General features: G+C 36.2%; 1 protein-coding gene across 2 annotated transcripts in view; it reads left to right on the top strand.

Annotated features, from left to right (window-relative positions):
- The window catches only part of Ints8 (integrator complex subunit 8), a 62,570-nt gene that overhangs the window by 21,005 nt on the left and 22,487 nt on the right, over positions 1-19,078 (top strand). For both annotated transcript variants that reach the window (XM_071602230.1, XM_027948091.3), the window contains 6 exons: positions 2,150-2,220; positions 2,592-2,767; positions 4,056-4,189; positions 6,039-6,149; positions 8,750-8,951; positions 13,349-13,470. In XM_071602230.1, the coding sequence (XP_071458331.1) occupies positions 2,150-2,220; positions 2,592-2,767; positions 4,056-4,189; positions 6,039-6,149; positions 8,750-8,951; positions 13,349-13,470 (816 nt within the window). The remainder of the gene's footprint in view (positions 1-2,149; positions 2,221-2,591; positions 2,768-4,055; positions 4,190-6,038; positions 6,150-8,749; positions 8,952-13,348; positions 13,471-19,078) is intronic.

Raw genomic sequence — 19,078 nt, 5'->3', positions numbered from 1 at the left:
TTGATACCAGGGATTAAACACAGAGGTGTTCAACCCCTGAGCTTCATCCCCAACTCTTTTTATTTTTTGAGACAGGATTTCGCTAACTTGCTTAGGGCCTACTAAGTTGCTGAGGCTGGCTTTTGAATTCATAGTCGTCCTACCTCAGCCTCCCAAGCCACTGGGATTACAGGCATGTTCTAGTGAGCCCAATTGCGGTTTTTTTGTTTTTGTTTTTGAGACAAGTCCTCAGGATGTTGCTCAGGCTGGCCTTGTATTTCTTTCTCTCTCTCTCTTTTTTTTTGATATCAGGGATTAAACCCAAGGGCACTTAATCACTGAGCTACATCCCCAGCCCTTATTTATTTATTTATTTATTTGGGCACCAGGGATAGAACTCAGAGGCACTTGACCACTGAGCCACATCCCCAGTGTTTTTTTGTATTTTATTTAGAGACAGGGTTTCACTGAGTTGCTTGGTGCCTCACTTTTACTTAGGCTGGCTTTGAACTCCAGATCCTCCTGCTTCAGCCTCCTGAGCCTTGGGATTACAGGTGTGCACCAGTGCCCCCAGCCCCTTTTTATTTTTTACTTTGAAACATGGTGTTGCTAAATTGTTTAGGGTCTTGCTAAGTTACTGAGGCTTGCTTTGAACTTTCGATACTCCTGCCTTATTGGGATTACAGGCATGCAATGCTGTGCCCAGCATGGCCTTGTATTTCTTGACTCAGGCAATCCTCTGCATATAGTTGGCACTACAGGCAAATACTACCATGCTTGGCTTCTGTTATTTTAATAATAGTTTCATCGAGATATAATTCACATACCATGCAGTCCACCTAAAGTGTACAATTCAGTAGTTTTAGTATATTTTTAGGATTGTGTGACATCACCTCTTTTCTTTACCTCCACCAAACCTCTTACCATTCACTCCTCAACCTTAGAATCTACTCCTCCTACCCTTTTTTTTTTTTTTGTGGTGCTGGGGATTGAACGTAGGGCCTTATGCGTGAGAAGCAAGCACTGTACCAACTGAGCTATATCACCAGTCGTCCCCCCCCACTTTTTTTTTTAACCAGTACATCCCAGACCTTTTTCTTTTAAAAATATTTTTAGTTGTATATGGACACAATACTTTTATTTATTTATTTACGTGGTGCTGAGAATCGAACCCAGTGCCTCACATGTGCTAGGCAAGTGCTTTACCACCAAGCCACAACCCTAGCCTCCCTGCACCCCCCACCCTCCCCTTTTTGAGATAGGTTCTCACGAAGTGTCCAAGGCTGGCTTTGAGCTTGCTATCCTCCTGCCTTAGTCTCCTAAGTTGCTGGCATTACAGGTATGGTCCACTGTGTATGACTGTCAGAATCTATTTACTTTATAGATTTGTCCTTGTTGGACTTGTCATATAAATTTATTTATATAATAATTGGTCTTTTTTAATTGGCTTCTTTCACTTAGTTTAACATTCTCATGGTCCATGTTGCAGCCTTTATCACATTCCTTTTTTAATTAAATAATATTCCATTTTTGTTCATTTATCCATTTGCAAGACTTCAGGTTGTTTGGTTATTTATTTATTTCAGTTTAAAAATATTTGACACATTGAGGATAGGAGCTTTTATATTAGTTATATTTTATTTTGACTTCTTGTAAGTACTATTTCAGGAGAAATCGTAAACTATGAAATAAATCTAGAATAACATGAAAATATTGTGTGTACATAAGTAATATCCACTTAGTTTCTATTATTATTTTCATTGTTTATATTTTCAGCTGTGGTTATTTTCTTAACTGTTGGTTCTATGTTTCTATATTCATTAGCTGTTACTGATCATTGTTTTCAACTCTCTTTTCTGACAGGAACTGTTGATTCCTAAAGCTTTATCACTTCATGTAATCTGGTCATACACCTTAAAAATTCTGAGAGAATAACATGTTAAATTATTTGTAGTAAATTATTCTTTACTACCTGTATGTACCCGCAGTTATTAGAACAGTCACATTCCATTACCTTTCTCTAGTGAATTCTTAGCTCTTGTCTTAATCAGACCTGTCAGTACTATAATGTTGAAACAGGGAAATTCGATTGTTTTAAATCAACACTTTTCAACCTGATCTACCTTTTTAAAAGCACTTATATTCAATTGAAAATTACTCAAATTCCTAGGTATGTTCAAGATCAATAAATTTAGAAAAAGCTTCAGATTGTCTGAAAGGAAATATGGCTGCTTTTCTAAAGTAAGTACATTTTTCTTTTTTTAACCTTTGAACTTAGTCCCATGAGAAGAGTATCTTTTATTACCTTTTTGTATATGTCCTCCATATCTTATAATCAGGCAATAACATATTGGAAAAACCAGTTAAGTTCAAATTTGTGTAGCCAACTGAAACTTTTGGATTATGTAGTTACTTTTCTAGTATATTGTAGCACTGGTATTAAAATTTTAAATAACAATCAAAGGCAAATTTTAATATTTAAAGATATTGTAATATAATTTATGAAATGATTAGCTTTTTAAATGGTTTATTAATATAAATTGATTCATATGATTTTTTCCTCAAACTAAATTATACGCTTTTTTGTTTTATAATATTTCTTACTGATCTAGGAATGTGTGTCTGGGGTTGGAAGATCTGCAGTATGTTTTCATGATTTCTTCACATGAGCTTTTCATTACATTGTTGAAAGATGAAGAACGAAAGCTTCTTGTTGATCAGATGAGGAAGAGATCCCCTAGAGTAAATCTGTGCATTAAACCTGTAACTTCATTTTATGATATCCCAGGTTAGCTCTCCAGTCTGCCAGCTAGACTGTTGGCACATTTTGCCCCTCTATTCAAATTAACATTGAAATATATTTAAGGATTCCCTTTTACTTGTTTTTGTTTATACTTTATAGATATTTATGTGTGTGCTCTAGTTAGATTTCTGTATGAGTCGTTAAGTGCTAGGACTCTGTTGAGTATATGGTAAATAAACAATCTTTTATTAGGCCAAGATTTTGGATAAGTATATAGAATATTTTAGATGGGGAAATAGAACAAGACAACCCTACTGCTAATAAGTTGTTGGAGGTAAAAACAAGAAGGGATGGGGCTGGGATTGTAGCTCAGTGGTAGAACGCTTGCCTAGAATGTGCGGGGCCCTGGCACCACATAAAAGTAAATGAGTGGAATAAAGGTATTGTGCCCAACTACAACTAAAAAATAAGCAAATATTAAAAAAAAAAAAAGGAAAGGGAAATAGGGATAGTGGACCCAAAAAGATGAAAATTTTGATTTTAGCCTTTATCATTGTGCTGCTATGTGTTGACTAAACATTCAGCTTTGGCAACATTTTCATTTTTGTTTATTTATTTAATGAATTCTCCAATTTTTGCCCTTATTCATAAAAAGTGGAAAATACAGTGCTCTTTATTAATAAGAAACATAAGCTTCAAAATTTAGTACAGATGAGACAAAAGAATTCAGTTGGTTTAACATAAGCAAAGTTTTAGCTACTTTGACCCTCACTAGATGTAAACTAGTTGGCTAACCAGTCATAAAGGAAAAAATACTAAGATTAATATGCATGAAATGCTAGAAATACATTATTGAAAACTGTCTGATAGCTGAGCTATAATTTGGGATTTTAATGATCATTTTTGGCTCTCTTCCCTCTCTTCCTTTCCCCTCAAAGCAAAAAAACATGTCTTTATGTTTATTATTAAATTTTATAAGTGCTTTCATTAACACATTATGTTCAAAAATAGGAATCTCTATATGAATTAATTCTTTCCATATATCCTGAATATTCTTTCCATGAACCAGTTATTGACTTTAACTTTGTTTATATCTTCACTGTTTTTCAAATGGATTCACTTACTAAATTCAGATGTATTTCAAATTGTGGTAGGTTTTGTGTGAAGATAAAGTTAATAAATAACTTACATTACGTTGAGTGAGTCAGTTCTCAAAATGATAGCTGCTTTCAACTTCGAATACTTACAAATATGTTTCAGTTGTCATTCTCGAACGTTTACATATATCTTTGAGTTAAATCATTATTAAAATGGAACTCTTATCTTTTTTTAGCCTCAGCAAGTGTCAACATTGGTCAGTTGGAACATCAACTTATATTGTCAGTGGATCCCTGGAGGATTCGACAGATTTTAATTGAATTACATGGTATGACTTCAGAGAGACAGTTTTGGACAGTATCTAATAAGGTAAGAAACTCTCTCAAGAACAGGTGTCAATTAATTTTAATTTTCTAATCTAATTTATTAGAAGGGCTGTTCCCTGGTCTTTTTGAGAAAAAGGATCCATTTTACTTATAGTCGTCACCCGACCATAATTGTACTTTTATTGTACATTGTCAGAAAAAATTGAAAATGGGGAAAAAAAAAAACTATTAAATCAGTAACATCTAAAAATGTTATATTGTTTGTTACTGAAGTGTCTACATGCATTTTAAATATAGCTGTAAATATATGTGTAATGTATACTACCTATTAATATTACTGTTCAGGGTCCCTTTCTCTCTGACTAGTCTGGTTATCAAACCCAGGGATTTGCTCTTGCTAGAAAAGCACTCTATCACTGAATTGTACCTCGGGTCTTTGTTTTTACTTTGTTTATTTATTTTTAAATAATTTTTTTAGTTGTAGATGTAGATTTATTTTTTAATATTTATTTTTTAGTTATAGGTGGACACAATATCTTTATTTTATGTGGGGCTGAGGATCCTACTGCCTCATGCATGCTAGGTGAGCGCTCTACCTCTGAGCCATAATCCCAGCCCTTTATTTATCTATTTTTATGCTATATTGAGGATTGAACCCAGTACCTCACATGAGCTAGGCAAGAGCTCTACCACTGAACTACAACCCCAGTCCCTTATTTTTACTTTATTGTGTGTGATTTGTATATTGGGCATCAAACCTAGGAGTTCTCTACCTCTGAGCTATAGCTCCAGCCCTCTATCTTATGATCACGAGTAACTGAAATTACAGGCATTCACCACCTTGTCCAGCTTGGTTTGCTTCTTAATACTGTCTTCAAATCTAAAGCCTACACCATGGAATCTCAAGTGTATTAAAAGTTCTTTTTTTTTTTTTAATTTTTTGTAGTTGAGTATGGACAGCATACCTTTATTTTATTTGTATGTGGTGCTGAGGATCGAACTCAGTGTCTCACACATACTAGGCAAGAGTTCTGTCACTGAGCTACAGCCCAGCCCTTAAAAGTTCTTCATAGAACATTTTTTTGCTTTCAGTGTTCTTTTAAGGTCCCACCTAATGTATTTACCTATTTCTGAGGTTATCTATTTATATTTCTTCCATGGAAAGTGTAAGTGAAGATAGCTTTTAAAGTCCCATTTCAGGTGTCACACACCTGTAATCCCAGCAGTTTGGGAAGCTGAGGCAGGAGGATTGTGATTTCAAATCTAGCCTCAGCAACTTAGGGAGGCCCTGACGAATTCAGTGAGACCCTGTCTAAAATATATAAAGGGTCTGGGGATGTGGCGAGTGGTTAAGTGCTCCTGGATTCAATCCCCGGTACCAATAAAATGAAAAAACATCATTTCAGTGAAAAATGATTAGAGATAAAAGGAAATAAACCATAGATATAGGAGAAGTATGTGGCAGTGCTTTTAATTAACTGCATAGTGCCCCTCCTGCTGAAGAAGTAGTGGAAAAGCAGCCAGAAATTCATTTATATTTTATAGGAATTAAGCATACTTAATTACAGTGAAATGAAAAATTTTTTTCTTTGAAAAGGATCTGTAAATGATTTTTTTCCCTTCCTGTACTGGGTCTTGAACCTAAGGGTGCTCTACCACTGAGGTATATCCCCAACCCTTTTAATTTTATTTTGAGATAGGGTCTTGCTAAATTACAAGTGTCTCACCAAGTTGCTGAGGCTGGCCTCGAACTTGGAAACCACTTGAGTTGCTGATTACAGGTGTGTGCCTGGTTTATTAATGATTTTTTAAAAAATGTGTTTGAATGTTATTGAAAGAGTCTCATCTACATTTGGCTTTCTCTGTGTGTAACATATTTTTATTTCTTCTAGTGGGAAATACCTTCTGTGTATAGTAGTGTAATCCTGGGAATTAAGGACAGTTTAACAAGAGATTTAGTGTATATTCTCATGGCCAAAGGCTTACACTGCAGTACTGTTAAGGTGAGTAAAAGTGTACATCAGTGCTTGTTATGAATATACTTTAATAATTTTAGCAAGTGTCAGGAATTAAAACCTGTTATCTTTTCCTTGTCTTAAAATCAAAGTATAGGCCTAAAAAGATTGGCCTAAAAAGTCATTTGAAAAGGCATTTTAGTCAGTTCTTTTTCTTTTGCCTTTATAATTACATCGCAATGGTCTCTGACATATGGATATCATTCTATACCTTTTTTAAAAGTCTAGAAATCTGGCATGGTGGTGTGTGCCTAGTCCAGCTACTTAGGAGGCTGAAGCAGGAGGGTCACTTGAGTCTAGGAGCTCAGGGTTAGCCTGGACAACATAGTGAGACCCCATCTCTTGAATGAATGAATTTAGAGAGCATGAAAAGTTATCATTTGTATTCTTTAGGATTTGGTTAATAAAGATTGTATAAAAGGATTAAAAAATTAAAAAAATGTTAAAATTACTTTTGTAGTATATTTTATTTTTTTAAAGAGAGATTGAGAGAGTTTTAATATTTATTTTTTAGTTTTTGGCAGACACAACATCTTTCTTTGTATGTGGTGCTGAGGATCGAACCCGGGGCGCACGCATGCCAGGCGAGCGCGCTACCGCTTGAGCCACATCCCCAGCCCATGTAGTATATTTTATATAAGGAATTTGCAGTCTGGGAAGTTAAGGCATAAGCATAAATCATATAAAAGTATAATTTTGAAACTAAAAGTTTTTCTGTTCTATAGGAAGCTTAAAGATAGCATTTGGAAGGCAGAACTCCTAAGCTAAAACTGAGGTTTAAATCAGGTAGCTGTTTAAAGAAAGTGAAAGATATTGAAGGCAAGAGGATGATACCATGAGTAAAAGTTGGAAGACAAGAAAGGACGGTATATGAGGGGATTGGAAACAGTTCCCTTTGATTATAGCATTGTTAGGTGAGACGGGCAATAAGGCATTTCTGGGCCAGCATTCCTACCTGAATCATACAGCTAGAATTAGTCTAAGATATAGACATTGTAGTTTAAGAAGCAGTTCCTAGTTTCTCAACTTGATACTCCTTCCTAAAATTGGCCTGAAGACACATACACGTATAGTCCACATGTAATGTCAGTTCTCCATTTCCACCTCTGTTTTCACAGGTGTCCTTTTCCTGTTTAGTAAACTAAATTGGGTGGGAGAGCAGCATAATATACAAGTTTTGAAACCAAGTGGTTTAAGTCCTCTGATTTTGTTGTATTTGAAAGTTATATTAACTATTATAGGTAGCTTGCTTTTTCATGTAAATTTTAGAATCAGCTTTTTAGTGGCTAAATAGAGTTTTCTGTAATTTTGATTCAGATTGTAATAATTATAAGTAAATTTGGAGAAAATGGCTATTTTAATATTGATTCTGTTCGTGTACATAGCATACTTCTTTTATTTATGTCTTTATACTCATCAGTTTGTAATTTTCATTGTACAAATCTTGCACGTTGGATTTATCCCTAAATGTATGTTTTTTGTTTTTTTTTAAATTTTTATTTAGAGACAGGTCCTTGCAAAGTTGCTTAGGGCCTCACTATGTTGCTGAGGCTAGCTTTGAATTTGCACTCCTCCAGCCTCAGCCTCCTGAGCCACTGGGATTACACGTGTGTGCCATCACACCCGGCTCCCTAAATGTATGTTTTAAAAAATAAAAAGTATAGGGGCTGGGGCTGGGGCTCAGTGGTAGTGCACTTGCCTGGCATGTGTGAGGCACTGGGTTTGATTCTCAGCACCACATATAAATAAATTAAGGTTTATCAATAACTAAAAAAAAAGTTTTTTTAAAATATATAAAGTATAATTAATTATTCAAAAGCCAGTATTTTCACTACACCAGAAATAAACCCTTTGCATTTCCTTAAACTTATGTTTAAAGTTCACATTCATATAGTAAATAAATACTATTTTACAATAGTAGGAAGTGAGTGAAAATAATCAATCTTTTTTTTTTTGTATGGTATTAGGGCTTGAATCTAGGGGCACTTAACCATTGAGCCACACCCAGCCTCGCCCCCGCCCCCATCACCATCCCTTATGAGTTTATTTTTTTAAGGTATAATTTGAGGCTGCAATTGGAAACATAATCCTGGAGCCTGGGGAATGGTCTGAACTAGAGATACCATTGTGGGATTCTGGAAGATAACCCAGGAATTCACAGAGTCTGGAGCTCAAGGGAATGCAACATTGGGTCCAAAAACGAATGGTGTAATAGTTATAGGGACCAGATATGGAAAGGGAAAAAAGAATGTTTTTTTAAAAACGTAGTGCACAGCCCTGGAAGGTAACTGAAAAATGTTTAATTGATTAGAAAATCTTTGGCTTGTCAAAGTTATTTCTTTGTAGTGATGGGAGTACAGCCAGATTGTTAAAACAAATAAGACACTTGAAGAAAAATAATGCTTGAAGATTAGTCTTTAGGAAATTTGGGATAAATAAATGATAGAGAAAAAGATAATCTGTTCTCACTCTCTGAGATAAGCCTTGCTAATCATTTAAATTAATTCTTTGTACTGAAGATACATTTTTTTTTTTTTTTTTAACTCTAAGAAAAGATGACTCAGGGTATTCTGTCATTTCTTTTATAGGACTTTTCCCATGCTAAACAGCTATTTGCTGCTTGTTTGGAGTTGGTAACAGAGTTCTCACCAAAACTTCGTCAGGTCATGCTGAATGAGATGTTACTTTTGGATATTCATACACATGAAGCTGGAACAGGGCAGTCAGGGGAGAGACCTCCCTCTGACCTTATCAGTCGGGTGCGAGGATATCTGGAAATGAGGCTTCCTGGTAAGACTGGTTCACAAAGTCAAATTCAGAAATTCAGTACTTAAGTGTGGGAAAAACACTAAAAAAAAAAAAAAATTGACTTTTTAACTGTCTATAAAAATTATTTTTCTAACAGGATTTGGATTTGGCATTCACTTGAGAACATTGGGGAAAATGGAGGAAATATTTCCTAGGATTTCTGTAACACAGTACCACAAACTGGGTGATTTTACAACAAAAATTTACTGTTAGAAGCTAGATGTCTGAAATCAAGGTGTATCAGGCCGTTCTTCTAAAGGCACTCTTACCTTTTCCTAATTTCTCGAGGCTCCCAGCAATCTTTGATCTTCCTTGGTTTGTAGCTGCATCCAGTCTCTGCCTTTGTCTTTACATAGCATCCTCTCTTGTCGTTGTTTATTTCTTCTCTTCTTACAAGGATACCAGTCATTGGATTTGGGGCCTGCCTTAAACCAACATGGCCTTATCTCAATTAGTTATATCTGCAGAGGCCTTGTTTCCAAATAAGGTCACATTCTGAAGTTCCAGGTGGCCATGAATTTTTGTGGCACTATTTAATGTGCTATAAAAGCTACATTGCAGGGTTTTTGTTGTCATTTTGTTTTGTTTTTGAAGAAGGGTCTTGCCATTTTGCCCAGGTTGCTCTGGAACTCCTGGGTTCAAGTGATTTTCCTGCCTTGGCTTCATGAGTAGATAGGACTGCTGGTATGTATTACCAAACCCAGCTTCTACTGTAGTTTCAAGATAGTCTGGTAAAGAATCATAATGTCCTTACGAATACAGGTTGAAGGTTTGTTTCCTCATCACTGCCCTAAAATGTCCTTAAATTGATTGCCAGTGGGTCAGGAGTTCACTTGTGGCCACTTTAGAACACAGCTTGAGCACTCAATTTCATTGATAAATATCTTTTAGTGAAAATGGGCATATTAGGCCAGATGTGGTGGTACACACTTGGGAGGCAGAAGCAGGAATATCACAAGTGTTGAGGCCAGCCTGGGCAACTTAGTGAGACCCTGTCTCAAAAAGGGGTGATGTATAGCTCAGGTGTACCTCAGGTATAGCATGGTTGCCTAGCATGCATAAGACCTGGATTTAGTTTCTCTTCACCTCTCCCTGATTTTTAATTTTATAGGTTTTAAATTTATTTAAAGGAATTAAGTCATAATCTACTCATTTAATACTATAACTAATAAAAATTGAGTTGTAAAGAAACGTACCCATACAGTAACAACTGTTGGCCAACTAGAGGTCTTATGAGTTAATTACATTTTAATTTCCCACAGGGGCCATGTAGTTATGAATCACAATTTTTTTTTTTTTTTTTTTTTTAGCATTGTAGGTAGAATACCTTTTTTTGTTTGTTTGTTTTTGGTGCCAGGGATTGAACCCCAGAGGTGCTTAACCACTGAGACAAATCCCAGCCCATTTTTATATTTTTATTTAGACACACAGTCTCGCTAAGTTGTTTAGGGCTTCACTAAGTTGCTGAGACTGGTTTTGAACTTGTAATCCTCCTACCTCAGCCTCCTGAGCTGCTGGGATTAGAGGTATGTGCCACCACGCAGGCATAGGTATGATACCTTTGAGACATTTAATGTATCAGTCCTCTTTGATATCATATGGTGTTTTTTTTTTTTTTTTTGTATTGAGGATTGAACCCAGAGGGGCTTTACCACTGAGCCACATCCCCAGCCCTTTTTATTTTGAAACAGGTCTCACTAAGTTCCTTAGGGCCTTGCTAAGTTGCTGAGGCTGACTTTGAATTTGTGATCCTCCTGCCTCAGCCTCTGGAATTGCTGGGATTGTAGGCATTTGTCACATGCCCAGCAATACCATGTTTTTATAAGAATTGATCTAGTATTATGCTGGCATTAAATCTTGATGGACACATGCTTGTTATGTACATGCTTGCTTTTTAAAGATAATTGGTTTTCATACATGATTTTTCTTAATGAAAAGTTTAAAACCTTAATATTTTTTAGTGTTAGCTACATGTCAAGACATTGCTCTAAGAACTTTAGTTGCATAACTCATTTAGTCCTCATGGCAGCTTTGTGAAGAAGCTACTGTGCATTATCCCCATTGTGTAAATAAAGTAATTGAGGTGCAGAGAGTTTAAAGCATTGCCCCAAATCACACAGTAAGAGAGTGAACTGGGTGTGATTTTATTAACCCCTGAGTCCAGTTTCTAAGTCTGTGCTCTTACTTTTTGAAATGGGTGGAAGTGACTTTAATTAGTAGTCTATTGCACAACGCTTTTTTGTCGGGGGCTGGCTGGTGATTGAATCCTGGACCTCCCACATGCTAGGCTAACGCTCTGCCATTGAGCCACCCCCCCATTTCCTTTATGACTTTTTTGGGGGAGTGGGGGTAATCAGGGATTAAACCCAGGAGTGCTTAACCACTGAAACATAGGCCCAGCCCTTTTTATTTTTTTACTTTGAGACAGGATCTCATTAAGTTGCTTAGGGCCTCACTAAGTTGCTGAGGCTCTCTTTTGAACTCCTGATCCTCCAGCATCAGCCTCCCAAGCCACTGGGATTACGGGTGTGAGCCACTGCAACTGGTTTCTTCTGTATGACTTTTTTTTTTTGGTAGTTGTAGATGGACAGCATGCCTTTATTTTATTTGTGTATTTTTTTATGTGGTGCTGAGGATCAAACCCAGTGCCTCCCACGTCCAAGGCAAGCACTCTGCCACTGAGCTACAGCCACAGCCCCCTGTATGACATTTTTGATTTAACAGTTTGGCAGTCATATCACTTTTTTCCATTTTGTTTCATAAGAGGCTTATCACTCTGCATATAGTTTATGTAATTTCTTAATTTGCTCAATGTTCAGCTTGTCCTATTCTTGTGCTAGTTACCTGAGTTGAGCATAGACTCCTGCCTCTGCTGTTCTATCTCTGTACCTCAATGCCAGTGTAAGAGTTGATGTTGATAGGCATGCTTCCTCCAGAGGTCAAGAGAGGGAGAGGAGAAAGTTGTCATCTGCCACCTTCTCTTCACTCCTTTTTAAAGGAAAAGAGGCCAGTTTTGCACAAAGTAGATGCATACCTTCTATAGAACACAGAGAAGCACTCTTTTACATGGGTTGACCTGCTTTTATTTTAAGGAACAGGAAGTGATCTTAACTGACAAGAGATCCAGCCTTTCAATTATAGTAGAAATAATAGGAAGATATTAATTTTTCTAATACTACTAATGTCTTTTGGGAGAGAGCCCTACTTTTCTGTAGCCAAGTAGGTTAGATTTCTATTCCTTTTTGTTTGTCAGCTGCAGCTAAATTGAATGTTAGGGCAACTCTGGCTGTTAAGAGCTTATGACAAAGCACTTGACTTTGCACTTTTAATGAATAATTCTATTGCCAGTACTTTAGGGGAAATTTAATCTCTAAATCACTGACTCTCAAGCTGAATCAGAATCCAGCTCCCTAGGTTTAAGCATCATTCCTCTGGCAAGCCAGTATTACTGATGAAGAGGTCTGAATAAAGGAAGCCTTGGAGCCAAGTCCTCCCTTCAGCAAAATGCATAGAGCAGTAATAGGCATGTATTTGGGGAACTGATTTCACTTTTTTCATCATTCTATCTTTAGAAGATGATGCATATAATGTATTAATATTTTATTTTGCTGTGTTTTGCATATTTTTCATCATCTCACATCCTTTTTTGGAATAAAATGTGATAAAAATAGCCATAGACAATGTCCAAGAAATATAAAAAGACTGAGGAATACAGTTATCTAGAAAAGGGGAGCTCATTTTTCCCATGTTGTATTAACATTGTTAGTTGGGATTTAATTTGGTTTCTTTTTCCTAAAGTATCTTAAAATTTGAAATTATGTACTTTAAGCTACAAACTTTTGCAACGTATTAGGGTATATTTAATTATTTCAAAGGAAATGTTGAAAATGACTGATTTTTCTTGCTACTTTTTTACTTGAAATTTTTTTGTAGAACAGTAAATGTTTTTTGAATGAGTAAATGACTTTTATGAGTATTACATTTGAATCAAAAAATTTAAAATGATAAATAGATTAACAGATTTATTGCTATTTTATATAGTTTATCTATTTTCTGTAAACATGCTAAAAATTTATATTGTACCATTTTGTACTTGTTTTACTTGTATAATTATTTTCTGCTCACTTGAATTATAAGTTTCTATAGGACAGGTATCAACTTTTAGACTTTCACAGTGGATTTTTGGGCTCTAAGGGATAATTTGCCTGATTAATAATAATGGAGACCATGGACATGTATTGTTGGGAGATGTTAAGCTTTATAGAGAAAAGTATAAAATATTAGCATTACTTTATTTTTGTTCTGTAGCTTTTTTTATTAATCATTTGAAATCTGAGCAGATATTATGATGGTTATTCCAACCGTTTGGTTTTTTTTAGATATTCCTCTTCGTCAGGTAGTAGCTGAGGAATGTGTTGCTTTTATGTTAAACTGGAGAGAAAATGAATATCTTACACTGCAAGTTCCTGCATTTCTACTTCAGAGTAATCCATATGTAAAGGTAATTAAGGTTTTTAATCTCAACAAAGTGATTATTAGAATGTTGTTGTACCTGTTTTTTTATACTACTTTGGGAATTTGCCAAATTTCTGTGATACAGTGTAAGATGGGACAAATGCTTGTAGTTAAAATCATAGTATTTGACAATACATACACTTGACTTTGCCCTTTTGACTATTTCTAATGCCTTATAACTCTTGAAGATACAAATGCAAATAATGATGTTAACAGACAACATTTTGGTATAATCATAGTGTAGTGCGAGGTTAGTTAAGTTTTGCTTTAAGTTCTATGATTAAAATATAGAACCAGTGATGCTTCTGTACATTTTCTATTTGAACATCTTACCTTTTTTTTGAATCAGTTTACTGTTCTAAGTTTGATATTCCTGAATCTATATCATCTTTGTTAATTAATAACATGTTTTGTATATACCAGTATGAAAGAATTTACTCATCTAGTCATGGTGGCAAATACCTCTAATTCCAGCAGCTTGGGAAGACTGAGACAGGAGGATGGCAAGTTCAAGGCCAGCCTCAGCAATTTAGTGAGGCCCTAAGTAACTTGGCAAGGTCCTGTCTCAAAAAATGAAAAGGATTGGGCATGTGGCTCAGTGGTTAAGTACCTCTTGCTTAAATCCCTGGTCATCCCCCGTGGTCTCCCTGCCCGCCTGCCTCCCTTCCGCCCTAAAAAAGTTTGAGGCCAGACTCTGCAACTTAATGAGAGCCTTGGTAACTTAGTGAAACCCTGTATCAAAATTAAAAATTAAAGGCACTAGGGTTGTAGCTCAGTGGTAAAATACTCTGTGTTCACTCCCTAGTACTAAAACAAAACAAAAACATTGTTATACTTTATCCTTTTCTTAGGAATTTCGGCCGTTGGATCATATCTCTCTGTTGAGTGAACTTTCTGGGGTATGAATGAGTCCCTGATATTTAGGGTACTGATGTGACTATGCCTAACAGTCTATGCTTAATCTTTAATAAACTCTCAAATGAGAGTTGTTCCAGGCTTATTATCATTTCCACTTGTAGTTTGCTGCACAGTGTTAAGGCACTGAGAACTCTGTGGAGTTGTATACTAGAATAGACGGGCAAATGTTTATGTAATGAATATTTGAAGGCCTGTGATGTATAAGAATACAGGAAATTGTGTTGTAGGCTAGGTTATCTTGCTGCTTCCTGCAGTTCTCTGGTGTGGCCCAAAAGAATGTGTGGTGACCTTGCCAAAAGTAGTTACAGATGCATCTCATCAAGTCATCTGATGATTGGGTTTTGTATACCTCCTTCCATAGTTGGCTCCTGCCTCTCTGGATAATGTTAAGGCCAGAGGACTCTGAAGTTCAGAGTAAGAAGGGTTTGTTCTTTAAAAGTAATAGGAGAAGTTAATAAGTACTATATTTTGGGAAAGCCTGGCAAAATAACATATTTTCTTGATATTGGAATATAGGGTAATTTTAACCAATTTTATTTTCTGCTTTACATGTTTTCTTATTTATTTAATATATATTATTATGTAATCACAGAAAAGAAAGGAAAAATTGTAAGCATGTGACTAAATAATACCCTTTTGCAATAATGCAGAACTGTCTAGTCTGCCCCGTGGATCAGAATGGGAGGCAGTGTGGCTGGTGGTAATAGTAGATATAGTGTGGGATAAAAGTCCAGGTTTTTAATATGACCTACAAGACCTTTTAAGGTATGAGTGCTTCTCCTGTAGGTGTGTCTCCCTGCACCTTGCTATGCCTGCTCCAGTGTCCTTGCGTGATGTTTTCTAATGCTTTTGTACTTTGCGTGTGTGTTCTCTGCTGGGCTGTCCTTCCCATTTTTGCCTGTTTATGTAGTTTCTCATAAGCTTTCCTTTCTCCCTAAATAAGTAAATCACTTGCTGCAGTCTGGCTGGGCACAATCAGGAGCCACTTGTCAAAAGAAACAACCTTAATTTTTAGAACCACACACGCCAAACAAAACAGCCTCTCAGGAAAAACCCTCAGAGCCCCAACTGCCACCACCGGCTTTCCACAAGCCTCTCTCTCCAACCCAAGCCTCTCTCTCCACCTCCCACAATCCTCCTGCTCTTGAGGCCCGTTGGCTGGGTCACATGGGCGGAGCCAAAAAAGTCCCCCAATGAGCAGCTCCGTGGTCTGAAAGGGCAGGGAAACAGCCCAATGAGCATCACCGCAGAGGAGCCAATCAGCTAGATGTTGCTGGGGCCGCTGTGAGCCAATCATCAGCCGGCAGCTGGAAGTTTGCTGGGGCCCCTTCGGCTGTGGCTCTCAACATCTCCCCCTCTCTGTTTAAACAAAAAGCATGTGGCTTAGGGACCGTGCCTGCCTTAGGTTGTCCAATAGTACATATGGTCCTTACCCGTTAGGTTGCAATTGGATCTTACCCGTCACTGACTACCGGTCCAGTATACAGCCACACCTGTGGAGAGGTCTTTGTACCAGCGGGGGGTGAGGTTCTTTGCCTCACCTCTGTTGGCCCCCAAATTTTAGCTGGACAATCATGACAAGCAGAAGGGAGGAAGATACACCAAGCCAATTGATGGCTCCTTTTGGAAAAATTGTACCACCGATGATATCATCAGCAAAAATACCCCAACACTACCACAAGTTGCTGCACCAACAAATAGTTCACAATGCATACAGGTGAGTTCACAATGTGTCCAGGCAAGTTCTGCAAGCAGTTCAGTGATGGCTATTGCAGAAGCTGTAGATTGGTTTTATCTTTGACTTCACCAGCACTGGGATGAAGATAGGAATTCTGGCAATAATGGCTAAAGAAAAAATTATGTAACATTCCAGAAGGCACTAAAAGAAAACAATTTTCTTAACAATTTACATTGTCTTTAAGAGAATTATTAAATATAATGAAAAGGAAAGGTGAAAGTAAACAAACAGATCTGTTAACCTCCTTTTTTTTTTACATATTAAAACAATCCTCAACAGTTGTTTACCCAATTTAAATTAAACCATTTAAATCACGTGAATAAAAAAAATATATATATTTAGATCCATTTTTCATGAGCGCTCATCATATATGATATATGGACATACGTACATTCAGACATATAACACAAAACACAAGTGTGCACATATATAATACATACAACACATAACATAATAGTAAAGGCCTTATAACTTTTTACAGGTGAAATCTCCATTGCAATGTTTAAAAACTCTATAGTCAAAAAATAGAACTGATCAGCAAAATATTAACCTAGGTCTGTATGAGCTCAAAAAACGAAATAGAATGTGGGAAAGGGCAATAATAAAATTGATATTGAAAAAAGCATCCTGGTTCTATCGCAGATGTAAGGATAGCCAAACTGGAGTTCTGGATATCAGCTGTTATGGACTTGAGTCAAATCATCATCTTTTTGGTCTGTAGAAATCGCTTTAGTTAATCTCTCTGGAATCCAAATCGGCTGCTGTTCTCCCTGTGGAAACACACAAACAGACCCCCGACTCCAGACAATTACTGGGTCAGGACCTTTCCATTGTCCTGTTAGAATATCCTTCCAAAGTACCTTGGGCTTATGCACATTTTTTGGACACATATGCCTTTCCGCAGCACTAAGTCCTGATGAATCCAAATTTAAAAAGTTTAGAGTAAAAAGGGTTATTTTAAGTTTATCTTTGGGGAATATATACCCCTTCCCAATTCCTTCTTTTTCCTTTAATAAGTGCATTTTAATAGTTTGATGAGCTCTTTCAACTATGCCTTGTCCCTGTGGATTGTATGGGATTCCTGTTATATGAGTAATGCCAAATGTTGAGCAAAATTGTTTAAAAGAGGTAGAAGTATAACCAGGGGCATTATCTGTTTTTAACTGTTTTGGAACACCCACAGTGGCAAAATTTTGTAAGCAATGAGCTATAACATCTTTAGTTTTTTCTCCGGCATGAAGGGAGCCCATCAAAAATCCAGAGGAAGTATCAACTGTAACATGCAAATATTTTAATTTTCCAAATTCTGGCAAGTGTGTGACGTCCATCTGCCAAATATGGTTAGGTATCAATCCTCTAGGATTGACTCCAAGATTAACTTGTGGTAAAAAGGTCACACAATTTTGACATTGTTTTATTATTTGTCTAGCTTGTTCCTTAGTTATTTTAAAACACTTTTGTAAAGTATTAGCATTGACATGGAACCTTTTATGAAAATTTATAGCTGCTTCTAGTGTAGAGAAAATATGTATGTCATGTGTAGTTTTATCTGCTAAATCATTGCCCAAACTAAGGGCTCCAGGCAATCCTGTATGTGCCCTGATATGTCCTATAAAGAATGGATCTTTTCTGTCCCAGATTAGACTTTGTATAGTGGAAAGCAAATAGAAAACAGTAGAGGAAGGGGAAATCCTACCAGCATCTTCAAGGGATACTATAGCGTTAACTATATACTGACTATCGGAAAATAAATTAAATACAGAATCTTTAAACATCACAAAAGCTTGTAATACTGCATTAAGCTCTACCTTTTGAGCTGATTGTTTGGGTACTAAAAATGTAAAAGTTTGATCAGGTGTAACTATTGCTGCTGTACCATTATTTGACCCATCAGTGAATATATTTGGAGCATTCATGATAGGTGTTTTTCTTGTCATTTTTGGAAAAATTACAGGATGCGATGACCAAAAGGACAATAAAGGATTAGATGGTAAGTGGTTATCAAATGAAACATTAGATTTGCACATGATTATTGCCCAAGTATTTAACTCATTAGCTAACTCATCAATTTGATTCATAGTATATGGAGTAATAATTTTATTGGGAGAAATTCCAAACACTCCCTTTGCTGCTTTTATTCCTTTGAGTATTAATTGTCCTACAGCCTCAGGATACCTAGTAAGAATAGTGTTAGGAGAATAAGATAAATGTATCCATAATAGTGGACCTTCTTGCCAAAATACTCCTGTAGGAATATTTTTTGTTGGTAGTACAATAAATAATAAAGGCAAACATATCAATTCTATCCAAATGCATATTTTCCATATATGTTTCAATGATTTTTAATGCCTTTCTTGCTTCAGGCGTTAACATTCGGGGTGAATTTGGATCTGATGGACCTTTTAGGATATCAAATAAAGGTCCCAACTCTCCTGTTGGTATACCTAAATAAGGCCTTATCCAATTTATGTCTCCTAATAACTTTTGAAAGTCATTAAGTGATTTGAGTTGATCTACTCGTATTTGAATTTTTGGTGGACGGACCATGGTTGAGGATAATAGAACTCCTAAATAATTAATTGGAAAATTTAATTGTACTTTATCTATTGCTATCTCTAGATTATAATTTTTTAATAAGCTTGTAAGTGTGGCATAACATTCTAGCAATGTGTTTTTATCTTTGTGTGCTAATAATACATCATCCATATAGTGAAATATTTGTAGTTCAGGATTTTGATTTCTAAGTGGCTGGATTACTTTGTTAACATAAATTTGACACATAGTTGGGCTGTTAGCCATCCCTTGAGGGAGTACTTTCCATTCATATCTCTGATCAGGACCTTCATGATTCAGTGCAGGGATAGTAAATGCAAAACGTGGACTATCCTCAGGATGAATTGGAATTGAAAAAAAACAATCTTTAATATCTTTAACTAAA

This window comes from Marmota flaviventris, chromosome 15 (genome assembly GCF_047511675.1).
Source record: "Marmota flaviventris isolate mMarFla1 chromosome 15, mMarFla1.hap1, whole genome shotgun sequence".
In the NCBI taxonomy this organism is placed as follows: Eukaryota; Metazoa; Chordata; class Mammalia; order Rodentia; family Sciuridae; genus Marmota; species Marmota flaviventris.
The sequence above is the reverse complement of the archived record's forward strand: the minus strand, read 5'-3'. Positions and strand labels throughout refer to the sequence as shown.